At 31.8% G+C, this 13089-nt stretch overlaps 1 protein-coding gene across 1 annotated transcript in view; it reads right to left on the minus strand.

Moving 5' to 3' along the window:
• LOC134723025 (deleted in malignant brain tumors 1 protein-like) overlaps window positions 1-13089 on the minus strand; it is a 59512-nt gene that overhangs the window by 32302 nt on the left and 14121 nt on the right. Inside the window, exons 8-15 of the mRNA XM_063586657.1 lie at window positions 11630-11793; window positions 11059-11206; window positions 9960-10123; window positions 8778-8925; window positions 7431-7594; window positions 5870-6017; window positions 3639-3919; window positions 1218-1365 (exon numbers count right to left, since the gene is read on the minus strand). Of these exons, the coding sequence (XP_063442727.1) occupies window positions 1218-1365; window positions 3639-3919; window positions 5870-6017; window positions 7431-7594; window positions 8778-8925; window positions 9960-10123; window positions 11059-11206; window positions 11630-11793 (1365 nt within the window). The remainder of the gene's footprint in view (window positions 1-1217; window positions 1366-3638; window positions 3920-5869; window positions 6018-7430; window positions 7595-8777; window positions 8926-9959; window positions 10124-11058; window positions 11207-11629; window positions 11794-13089) is intronic.

Genomic DNA, 13089 nt, shown 5'->3' on the forward strand with positions numbered 1-13089 from the left:
CAAACATTTTGAAATAGTTTATGATGTAAATTGTTGACGAAATAACTTTTTATAGCAAAACCTATATTTTCGCACAAAAAAGGTACATATAAAAGTTAACACTTAAACTGTATTTCAATTTAATAAAAGAAGTCCCTTTGTCAGTAGAATATAAAAATAAATCAAAATTTTGTTTCATGTATTTGTTTCTTTATCATAGAACAGATAATTTCAAAGTTGGGCGAGTTCCTAATGAAGGTTTATAAAATGAATTGGCATTCAAACTAACACACAGACGGTATGCTAACTTTTAATGTTAAAAAAGTAGTCCTTTAACCAATAAAAGTCAGAAAACAAAAACACAATTTAATTTTGTTGTGGATACAATTTTTTGGTCGTCACAAAACGTGTGTGCAAATTTGTAGAAATTCCATAAAGGTTTGTTGTTGTCTGAAAAACTTAAACACTAATTTTAAATTGACTATGCAAAACACGAGTTCATGTGTCAGTAAATTAAGTGGAAATTATTTTTGACGAAACTGTCTTGTGGTCCCAAAGAACATTTGTATAAGTTTTATAAAATTCTATGAATCTTTAGTTCAATTGAAAAGCAATTGTTCAGAGAACAATTATAGGTCTTTCCATTTCTAACTATTTATTATGATATGAAAATATTAAAATTCGGTTGAAAATGTAATTTCAAGAGACAAAAAGGTAATTCTAAGCTGATTAAAAAAACATATGGTTTCTACATACTTTCTAATGGAATAAGAAGAAAAAAATAATAATCAGAAGAAATCGAATAGGTCGTTACACGATAAAGTGGAAAGTGTATTAAAAGTACATATTAAAAAGCAGATGTGAACTTCAATGTTTATGACACTGACGCCTATCACTATCTCTTGAATTTGCGACACATTGTAGCATTGTGGGAAATTGCTATTTTTGCATGCACAACACAAATTCATAATAATTTTAAAAAACCTGTACATTTTATTGACAAGTGTTTTTTTGTTTGTTTTTATACATGAAATATTTATAGAAAACACTTTTAGTTTCTAACCTTTAATATAGGAATTCCCTAAAAACGCTTTGAGATATACCTGCATTTTTAAACTGGTATATATAAATATAATACTTTATTTTCTTCTGAAATCAAAGACTTTTTTTTGATGGTTTTTATATAATTTAAGATAAAACAATGGTGCTATTTGAATATATCATTTAACTGTACTAACTTTGTATCATATCCAAGCATTCTGCATACTACTTTTGCACTGTTTACATTGAATGCATTGTCACACACAGTTCCCCACTGATTATTGTTGAAAACCTCTAATCGTCCTTCTGTTGCTGTCCTTCCGTTAACCAGTCTTATTTGTGTTTCTTTAATATTACAAGGGAAATAATGAAATGTTTAACATGTAATGCGTTAAAATGTTGGGTTTTTATTGTACGCATTTCCTTGTTCGTTATTTGTTAAAGCGAATACCACATATCCGATTGGTTACAGTTATGGTTAATGATTATCTTACGAAAGATTTGAATATTTGCTGGTCATTCGATAAGAGTGAGGAAAGTTGTGCTTAAGCTTTCAAAATGAAATTTGAAATTAAGAATACACTGGCAGAGATTGGTTCAATTGGATAAACAATAGACATAGGAAGATGTGGTGTGAGTGCCAATGAGACAACTCTCCATCCAAATAACAATTTAAAAATTAAACCATTATAGGTTAAAGTACGGCCTTCAACACGGAGCCTTGGCTCACACCGAACAACAAGCTATAAAGGGCCCCAAAATTACTAGTGTAAAACCATTCAAACGGGAAAACCAACGGTCTAATCTATATAAACAAAACGAGAAACGAGAAACACGTATATATTACATAAACAAACGACAACTACTGTACATCAGATTCCTGACTTAGGACAGGTGCAAACATTTGCAGCGGGATTAAACGTTTTAATGGGCCCAAACCTTCTCCCTTTTTCTGAAACAATAGCATAACATCACAACATATAAAAACATACGATAAAATATCAATTAGCAGACTTAACTCAATCAAAAACGTATGATTACACAAAGAACGAATAAATTTGATCTGCGATATCTGAATACAAATGCACAGTTAATTAAATATTAGAGACAAACAGTCATGACCAAAAGGCTATCAAATAAATTCAAACACACTGAGAAATATTTAACCAATCAATGTTCACTTTAGAAAAAAACCGGGTTTTTATAATCTTGAAGTTTATACAAATGTTGTAAGAATAAGTGAAAAATTGAAGATATTACAAATAGTCAAAGCTGGTATACAGCCAAGATCCATATAAATAAAAAATGACAAAAAAGCATTATAAACAGTATCAACAGGTCGAATTAACAAGAAAATACGATTTGAGAGTACTCGCAGTTACTGACAGCTAGTTAAAAGCCAAAACCAATTAATAGTAAAAAATCATGCATCAGAGACTAAAATCGACTAAAACACATCACAGGGATTTAGTATTTTAAAATGTCGTTTTACTGACATGTTTAATAATACGGAAAAGCACTGGGAATGGCGAGAGTTACCACAGAAGGATATTCGATGACTTACTAAAGATATGAAACGCAGAGTTGAAGCACGATGTGGTTTCACTCGATATTAATCTTTGAACCATTGATTTCGTTAGTTAACTTGAAACTTATGTTTTTCACGTGAAATGACAATGGTATTAGACATTACAAACTCAGAACGTCAAATGCTTTTCTTTTATATGTTTTAATTTGATGTGTGTAACGCAAACTTTTGCCTTATATAGCAAACATTTGTTTTATCTAATTTATATATAAGCTTCAAGGATTTCAACTGTTATACATGGAGAAGGCTGTAAATATTAAAAGTCATAGCCCTTTGAACTTAATATAGTGAATTGAAGTTATACCGGAGAAAATAAAAATTGCTACCCTTCTCAAGTAGCTAATTGTAAATATACTTTTTTTTCTTGTTTAATCTAATTAATAATTTCCTGGTAAACAATCCATTCCTAATTTGTGTATAATTCCACTTCTAGTATTCATTTATTGAAATGCATATTTATTATGATGTGTTGGCCTTGTGTTCATGTCCCTTCTTTAAGCTAAGTCACAATATAAATTGAATGACAGACGGACATGCACATGCTGACATTAACAAATACACTGCTTTCAAAATAGATTGTAAATGTGAAATGTAAGGCTAAAATAGGTTTGGTCATAGCGTATGTAAAACTTAATGATTAAATACAATCAAAATGATTGCGTTACTTGGCAAATGTTTTCGTTGTTTTGCAAATGTTTCTATTATAACGCAAACATAGGAAATATTGCAAAACACAATTGTGTATACTTTTTGAGTTTTTATTTCAATAACTTCTATTGCTACTTCTACCAATATTATCATTATTATCATCATCATAACGACTGCATAATATACAATGAAAGCTGTGTCAAGAGACCATCTAAATGAGAGCAAGAAAGTGGTATCTGAAGACAGTTATTCTTTTAATGCAGATTTAACCAATATGAAATGCACTATAGAGGGACATGCATTTACTGGTCTTATAACAGTTTTTCGCCTAATGCAGGTGTATTGCTTAAGCAGGTTTCACTGTATACTAAAGTATACTTACTGCAAGATATCGATACGTCTTCACTATGTGTGCATCCATAGTGACCCCATTCTGTCAGGTATCTTATGGCAGATCTACTCCTTGATTTATAAGCATACTTAGTACGACTCCACCAGCCGCCACCATATGAATATACAACAGCTGAATAAATCGCATAATATTGATGATATGTTCCAATGCATGATGCAATATCTTCCTCGGTACCCTGACAGTGTGCCTTGTCTATCCAAATTTTACCAGATCCTGGCCCAAAATGAGCTTTTTTGTAAATCACAGGATGCCTGAAAAATATGTTGATTGTTTAGCCTTTATTGGATATTAATTTACAAAAGCAACATTTATTGTATGCAAATGGGCAGAAATTCAGCTTACTTTAATTGTAAAAAATCAAGTAGAGTAAAGCAAAAAATACACAGAAGAGGATAGCACTGCAATGCTGAAATTTGAAGTTGACAACATATTTGTTGAACATGGAGGTTTGGTCTTCTAACAGACTATTGAAATCCCAATGTGTACCAATTGCGCTCCTCTACTTGCAGATTTGTTTTTGTATTTCTATGAAGCAGAATTTACAAAGGGCTTGTACAGAAAGAAGAAAAGAAATAAGCCTAGTCTTTTAATTTCAACTTTCGGTATATTGATGATGTACTGTCTCTTAATAATAGTATTCAGTGATCACTAACATTTAATATATCCAAATGAACTTGAAATTAAAGATACTACCAACACAGACAAATCTGCTTCAAATGTAGACCATTTTTTTCTCGAAATGGCTACTGATGGTAGGTAAAATACCAACATTTATGACAAACGCGATGATTTTAAGGTTCCTATAGCCAACTTTACATTTCTGTGTAGCAATATCCCAGCGCGGCACCAACATATGGAGTATATGTGTCTCAATTGATACGTTGCTCTAGAGCTAGCTCAAAGGACGTTAACTTTGTTGAACGAGGAATACTGCTTTTTCAAAAGTTGCTAAGACAGGGCTATGAATCAGTCAAATTAAGGTCATCACTCAAGAATTTTTACGGTCGCCATCATGAGCTGATTGACAATTATGACAAAAGTGTGTCAGAAATAATATATCATATTCTTCCTCAGTCATAATTACCTTTCATCATTACCGACCAAACAAATGAAATAACACGAGGGGTGCCGAATACGGTTCAGGAAATGCTTACCCTTCCAGAGCACCTGATTTCACTCCCGGTCTTTAGTGGAGCTTGTGTTATTTCTTATTTATTATTTCTAACTCTTGATGTAAATGTATTTTTGGTGTATGAGTCTCTGTTTACTCCTTGGTTTTGATGGTTATTGTCTTACATACTGATATTGTAAAAAAGAATTTGTTATGCATCATTTTGGTGATTTCTTTTTATTTATTACTCTATTTATCAATACATTAATGATATCCTTCGTTATACTGGTTGAGTTTTTTTTAAAAATTGGAAATACATTTGGAATAAAGTATCTTGTCAATCTGAATGATTTGTATTAATATATAACACTACTTGTACAATAATGGTTGCATATGGGTCTAAAATAAAAAAAAAGAAATAAAAAATCTACTTTAATTTTGGAAAATGACCTTTCATGAGCTATTTAAGAAAAAATGTGTGTTATGGGGCAAAATATTTGACCCTATATTGTTGGGGAAAAACTAATGGTCTAACATCTGACACAAATTTTCAAAACCTAACCGAAGTATATCCATAATGCTTTACAGTCGCCGCCTTGTTGAACTTTACGATATATTTACGTCTCAACTGGTTAGAGACACCTTTTAGGCGTCGTCCGATCTGTGCATTTTCTAATGGTGTCCGTATCCAAATCGTGGATGTTTTAAACTGGGTATTATTATCCATGGGGTTAAGGCATGCATAGTAGGAAAGGCTATCAATGTAGCCATTCAATCCTCGTTGTTTGTTTCAAGGACGTTACATTCAAAATGAAAATACCAGTTTCCAACATCGGCAAAATGGTTACGTAACGCATATAGTGATAGTAAAAAATCATGCCATACGTTAAGTTATCATAAAACAATTTTGCTTATGTAAAGGAACATAAAATGATAATTGCTAGCACTCAATAAAGAGAAAGTACAATTAATGAATGGTTAAATAATAGGAAGACGATAACCAGGAACAAAGATTTGATTACTATAAGTTTCTATATAAAAGAGCAAACCCTGTATTATAAAAAGAAATAATTGTGCAACAATATCAAACCTTCGCTCATATCCCATGATCTTACAGATCACTTGAGCTTGAGCTTCATTGAAATGGTTATCGCATACTGTTCCCCATTGACCATTATGAAAAACTTCAACCCTGCCTTCAAGTTCAGTATTGCCATTCACTAGTCGAAAAGCATTGCCTAAAATATTGAAGTATATATATTTGCTTTGATTTCTTATCTGCAACATGTGCTCAGCGTTGTTCAATAACATTTCAAAAACAACGTAGATTGCTGTTACAAAGCAACAAATCTGAGAAATGAATAGAACTTAATTTTTAGGTATGCAGATAAATCGATAATTCAACCATTTATTGTATACGAAAGGTTACTAAATATAAAATGATTCACGAATGTTGCTGCATCAGATATATAACTGTATTTCGTTTCAACAATTATGGCATTATATATCATTATTAAAAATGTCACACTGAGCTTTGCTTCTTTGCCAGTAATAAGAATATATTCTGTGTTTAATTGCTAAAATTTTTAAATGATTGTATGTTCAAAACCATCCCTGTAAAAAGTTTCTTCCATTAAGAAAAAAGATAAAAATCTAGATATTTGTTTAAAAAAATGATAAATTAAACTGTGTAACATGTAACTATCTAACAAACAATTCTCCGAAACTTATATACAAGATGTTTTCATTGACAAGATTTTCTTAACATTTCAAGTACAAACAATCGTCATTCCTACCCGTGTAGCCTTGATAAATATGATCCTGTTATAAAATGTGTATAACTTTGTAAATATATTGCAAAACATCAGCATGCACGCTTAAAAAATATGTTTTACAACAAATTATGAGGATGCTAAAAAATTCCCATTCGCAATGCAAGTCGAATGTTTTGATTAAAACATGGACAATTAAGTTTTTTTAACCCTTTAAATTAAAGTTAGCCTACTAATGTATGGTATAAAAGTTGCATTATACCTGCGTATAAATAATATTGAAGCTTTTTGTTTTACTTGTCTGTCATTAAAGAACCTTAGTGAGCACGCTCACAAACCCCTCCACTCCACATTGATACTGGGCAAACAAAATATCACCAGATTAACAAGTTCAAAGATTCTTGACTGCTACAAAATTTCACTGAACAAAATTTTTGGTGGACATGCACACTTTTATTGTATGTACTAACTATCTACAATGTTTCTAGTAGTTATGATGTGTTGATTCAGAGAAGTGTCAATGATCAAAATGATGCAGAAGTAAATAAGTGTCTAAATTTTATGTTTCAATGGGAATAATTTCCCATCGATATACACATCTACATAGTATATTCTTATTATCTACAAAGTTTTATGAAATTGTGATGCGTTGATTCTGAGGATTTACATTGTTATTTCTTACTGTCTATAGGGTTTCAAGAATTTAAGTCGGTGCGATGACAACCTGTTTAAATAGTTCACGAAGATCAACATTCTGTTTTCAAAATTAACTTGTAATGTCCTGTCAATATGCACCTCTATATGGTGTGTTTTTGTTTTCTACAAAGTTTCCATAAAACATAAGTTCTGCATTATATTTTGAATTATATTAATAAATACCACAATCAACACCAGCCTGTTCCGTGCGTCCACAATTTTCTTTACCCCAGCCTGAAAATGTACACGATCCAATATCGCTTTCTGCACCAGTACAGCGTACGTCATCAATCCATACTGGACCTGGCCGACTTCCATAAACAGATTGAGAATATGCAGTTGGCTTGCTGTAAACAAACGTGTAAAGATGTTTTTGTTTATAACTTATTGAAATAATCACAATATATAGTTGTATTTTAATATTTTGTAAAGAACAAGACATAGACTAAATATATATTAATTATTTAACTACTTAGGTTCTTTGATATTTTGTCCTTTTACATGTAAAAGGATTATTAAAGTGTAGATACTGTACTGATCAAATGCATCTTCTAACTAGGAAATATGTGGCGCTTTTAAAGCTTTTGAAATGCTAGTCTGATGTGCCAAATATTAGACAAGACAAATATTTTGCCAACGTTTTAGTGAGGTTTTACCGAGACTCAAAACTTGAAATAAAGAGCGTTGTAATATTCAGTTCAACAAAGGCACCTTTTTTGAACAAAAGGCATTACAAAAAATACTCTCATCATATGTAATGAATTTCAATACTAAACCAAAAGAACTTGCAATCAAATAATGTGTCGCCGTATGCCCGAGCTTGTATGCACCATCCGAATTTGCTCCTTTTGAAAGGTTTCGATGTATCGGCACGTTTTGCATTAGATTCTTAAGATCTCATTTGCAATTATTTCATTCAACATAACAATTTTCAAATTATTTCGGAAAACATATTTCCTTCTTAACACGGATAAGAATGGTTGCTATTTGTGACTTTAATCATATATTTGTCCTAAAAGATTTCTTATGTTTTGGTGTGAGTGCAATTTTCATTTTATTGGGCTTAATCGTGAGATTATTAATAGAATGAGCACTCTACATATTATCATAATGTTAAATTCGTTCTGCAAAAAGCACACGAAGCCTTATCAAAATTTAAAATATGCTTTTTTTTTTATATGCAATGCGAGTGATGTCAGCCAATCAAAATTACAGATTATTATGAATCGTATTTGTAAGATTTATAAAGTGGTATTTTTATTGCAGATCGTATTGATAACTGGAAATTCGAGGGTCGGAGATGGAATGAAATAAGCAGTAGCAATACTTTCAGAATCTATAAAATATATTGAATATTAATTGTACAATAAAACTTTTAAGAAGCTAGTTATTTTTTAAGAACAAGTATGTTTTAGTAAAAACAATAGTTAAACGTATGAAAATTTATATGATTAATCCTAAAATCAGCAACTTATTTGTTGTACGAATAAATGGTAAACACATAAAGTCTACTGTTATGCTCATACTAACAGAGTGTGATGACCAATCATTTTACATATCACTTTTGCGGCATTTACGTCAAACCCATCATCGCATATAGTACCCCACTGGTTTTCGTGATAAATTTGAATAGTTCCTTGACCTTCATTGGATCCACCACTGAGTGAAACACGAGCGTCTGTTAAGAAAACCCAGAGAAAAAATGAACTTGACAATATTAAACAGCCTACCATTGAGTTTATACATTTTTTGTTTTCAAAGTTTAGCTAATGCCGATTCAAGTCGTATGCTAGTGTATCATTATACTTATACAACTCGTCTAAACATCAACCCAACAATGTTAGATCAAAGCAAATTTTTGGTTCTTCCCTCGCCGGGATTCGAACCCATGCTACTGTGATATCGTGACACCAAATCGCCTGCACTGCAGCCGTCCTGCTAGACCACACGACAAATTTACAGATCTAACATTGTTTGGTTGATGTTTAGACGAGTTGTATATACATTATGTACACAGCCATGTATCACCATCATTGATGGCGATCCGATGGATACATCTGTTGTAGGGTTGTCACTGACTCGGACGTAATTATATTTATACATATATATATGTATGTTTTGATTTCTTAGAACGTTTTTCTTGCACTAATTGAGGTATATTGATATCTTATGAAGTCCTCTATTTATTAGAATACAAATGATATCGCAAACATTATTACTAAGTTAAAAGAGGTCCAATGATATTTATACAACAAATACAGTTAAGTCTGGCTTATATTTTTTTTACTTATAATTAGAAATTGACAATGATATCATTTGAAACTAAACTTTACGATAAAAATGATACTTTAAGCTTCCTAATTGACAACTTTCTGTTCATATGTAGCTACATTCCAGCAACGCCTGCCCATGGAGTATTTATATGCAAGTTGATATGGTAAAAGAGGGTTGCTGTTCACCGGGAAGCTATCTAATCAAGGGTTCAAAGTGATAAAGATGAGAAGTTTATGTAAAGAAAATCATGATAGAATATGTTTGATAGCTAACACTCCAGCATGAATACTTTGTTCAATAGCTTTCTTGTAAAAACATTAATCCCAAATATACTAAAGAGAAACCGCAACCAATAGTATGTTATAAGATATATCAATCGTTAAGCCACAACTGTCTATATTTATAGTAAAGCTAAAAACTGCAAAAATTAATACTTACCACAATCTACACCGACGTCTTCATAATGACCACAATTTGATTGACCCCACCCGGAAAACTTGCAGTCAGATAAATCATTTTCTGAACCATCACATGATAAATCATCCATCCAAATTTTACCTGTTCCAGGATGATAAACTGCTGTACTTTGAATGCGATAATTACTGAAAGATACTATAGATTATTAAATAAATGTTAACATATTTTTTTCTGAACGAAACGCCCGTCTGGCGTAAATACAAAATTCAATCCTGGTATTGATGATGTATTTTATGGCTTTATAAACTACAGTCAATTCAAAAATGCAAACTAGATGACGAATGTGTTTGCTTTTACTTTTTTCCAGCGCAAAAACCCAGATCTGGTCAAATAAAAATGGTGCTTATGCTTACGAGCATACCTATGACATAACGTCAAAATAACAACAATTACCCTAGTTTATTACCTTTGTAAAAACAATGAAAAATAAACTAACCAGATGTAATCTATATTGTTTTGCAATACACATGTCGAATTTTACTAAATAACTTTACTCGTTTCCTTTACTTATATAGTTTTATAAAACAGGTTTAACATAAGGATATTAGACCATCTGTCCTTACATATAAACTATTCGTAGATACATATTACACTTTCCGAGCTTATTCAAGGATTGAGTGCTTACAAATACATTAAAGCCAGCTTCATTATGTATGCGTCTGTCCCAAGTCAGGAGCTTGAAGTATATGTCTGTCATATCTGTTATCCTACATTGTTTTGTTATAAACTATTTCCTAACCTTTTTTATACAAATTGTTTCATGTTGTATGTCGGGCCTTTTATAGCCGACTATATATATGTTTTTGTCATTGTTGAAAGTCGCACTCTTGCTTTTAATTGCTTAAATCCACTTCACTCGAATTTTGGTGGATTGTTGTCTCAATGAAAATCAAATCATATAACCTTCTTCTTATACTTCTAGGTCGTATAAGATTTCAGCTTAAGCCATCCTCCGAGTGCCGGATTTTGCGCTGTGTTGAAGACCAATTTGTGGCTGTTTTCGGTTGGGTTGTTGATAAGTTCCCCATTCAAAAACTCAATTTTCTTTCAAATAACTTACGTGTTATGATAACCCAACATCCGACAGACAACTTTGGCTTCGTCCTGACCAAATGCGTCTCGACATATAGTTCCCCATTCACCACGGTACATTATTTCAACTCTTCCTCTGGAAGGTGTTGGTCCGTTAGCTAACCTGATTTTTGTTTCTTCGGGACAAGTATAAATTAAACAAACAATAAAATCACCAGAAAATATAAACAAAACACTCATACAAACTTATTCATACAATACAGTCAAAGAAATAGTTAAATGACTTTGATATTTTTATATAAACAAAAAGCTTCTTTAATAGTCATACTTTGTGAAAAAATGCTATTCTTATGGCAACAATTCATTCAGGTTGAAGGGAAAAAATACATGTACAACCGCACATTATTCTTACCAAGGAAGAATAAAATCAAATCTAGCAACTAAAAAACTTTTAGTTTAAACATAACAGGACTGAGTTATTACATTTGTATCCACAGTCCCATTTTCATTATCTCATTCTGTCTGGTAGTCATTTATTTACTCAAGTTCACATACGTTTATGACATTATATTTTTATCAACTTATGTTTGACGACTTACGACATTCTAAACCGACGTCGTCTTTTTGTAGGCATTTATGACTGCCCCATCCTTTGTACTGACAAGCAGATATGTCAGTTTCTGATCCATTGCAGCTAAGGTCAGTCATTCTCAAAGGCAAACTACTGTGACCAAAAAGTCCTCCAGGATATATTGCTGGGTGACTTTAAAAAGATATATTAAATTACATATTTAATATCGCAATAATATACAGATTATACAAAAAAATGCGTTTATTGTCTGGGATGAAAAGAGTCATCATATTATTAAGAAGACGACATTTTATAAAGTTTGGGCTGTTTAGTGTCGGTCTTTTGTTTCAAACCTGCTCAATGTTTTATGCGTCTTTTTTTTAAATATTTTTCTAGTTGTATTTTTGCTTTATTAAACTGACGAACGACAAAGAGATGGCTGCCAGACAATATACGAACGGATGAAGTAAAAAAAAAAGGAATCCTTTGCAAATTCATTCCATTTGGTATAAATGCATTACGATTTAAATACAATTCAGATACATTTGGATCAACCTTTGTCAGGAAATATATACCTTGGTAAGGCATACGTCCAACAATACTAAAAAATTATTTGACATTTCTTGAATTATTTTATGTACAGTATATTGTTTACACGTTGATTTCATGTTTGGTGATTGTTATTGTCGACACCAAAAACATTTGTAAGACTCGGCAGTGCGATGGTCCTTTAGCTCATGTGCGATGGACTATAAGACGCACTATAGCTAGTTTAAAATTTACGAAGGTGAAATTATTATGATAATTACATGCAGAATTTGTTTTATATCAAGTATATACATTTGCATTCATTATTGTCTATGTCTGTCCTTAGTTACAATTGCATACTCAATGGGATAAAGTCCATTTTAATTTTCTGTATGTGAGCATAATTCTGAATTCACATTTCATCTTTTCTTTGTTCCATTCGTGAGTTCCTAGTATATCATAATATTTTATTACGACGATTATATATATGCGAAGCCTTATGCATTTAGAAAATTCATGCTCCATTGTACCTTTAAAAGAATTACTTTGCAGACTTTATCACCAGTCCTTCTCGAATCTAGTAGTATGTATAGTGTAAAAAAAACCCTTATGAACTTAAAAACATGTAAGCTGCTTCTAACATAGAAATTGACTTCTACTAGGACATGATAAGAATTTAAAATGTAGTGTGTGTAGACCATCGCACCTCAGCGTTACCACCATCGCACTTCCGCGTAGCTATCAATAAGACAACATCACAATACCACCTTCGCACTTCAGCTTAATCAAAAACATACTTCAGCGTCTTACAATCGTACTTCAGAATGATCATCGGAATTCAGCGTGACCATCGCGGTTCATAGTCCTACATGTAATAGTATCTGTAGTTGGGAAAAAACACACAGTTGTTGGTCCATAGTGTAGCGAATGCATATATCATTAAGCTGCTACTATTGTGGT

Source organism: Mytilus trossulus, chromosome 6 (genome assembly GCF_036588685.1).
Source record: "Mytilus trossulus isolate FHL-02 chromosome 6, PNRI_Mtr1.1.1.hap1, whole genome shotgun sequence".
NCBI classification, from domain to species: domain Eukaryota; kingdom Metazoa; phylum Mollusca; class Bivalvia; order Mytilida; family Mytilidae; genus Mytilus; species Mytilus trossulus.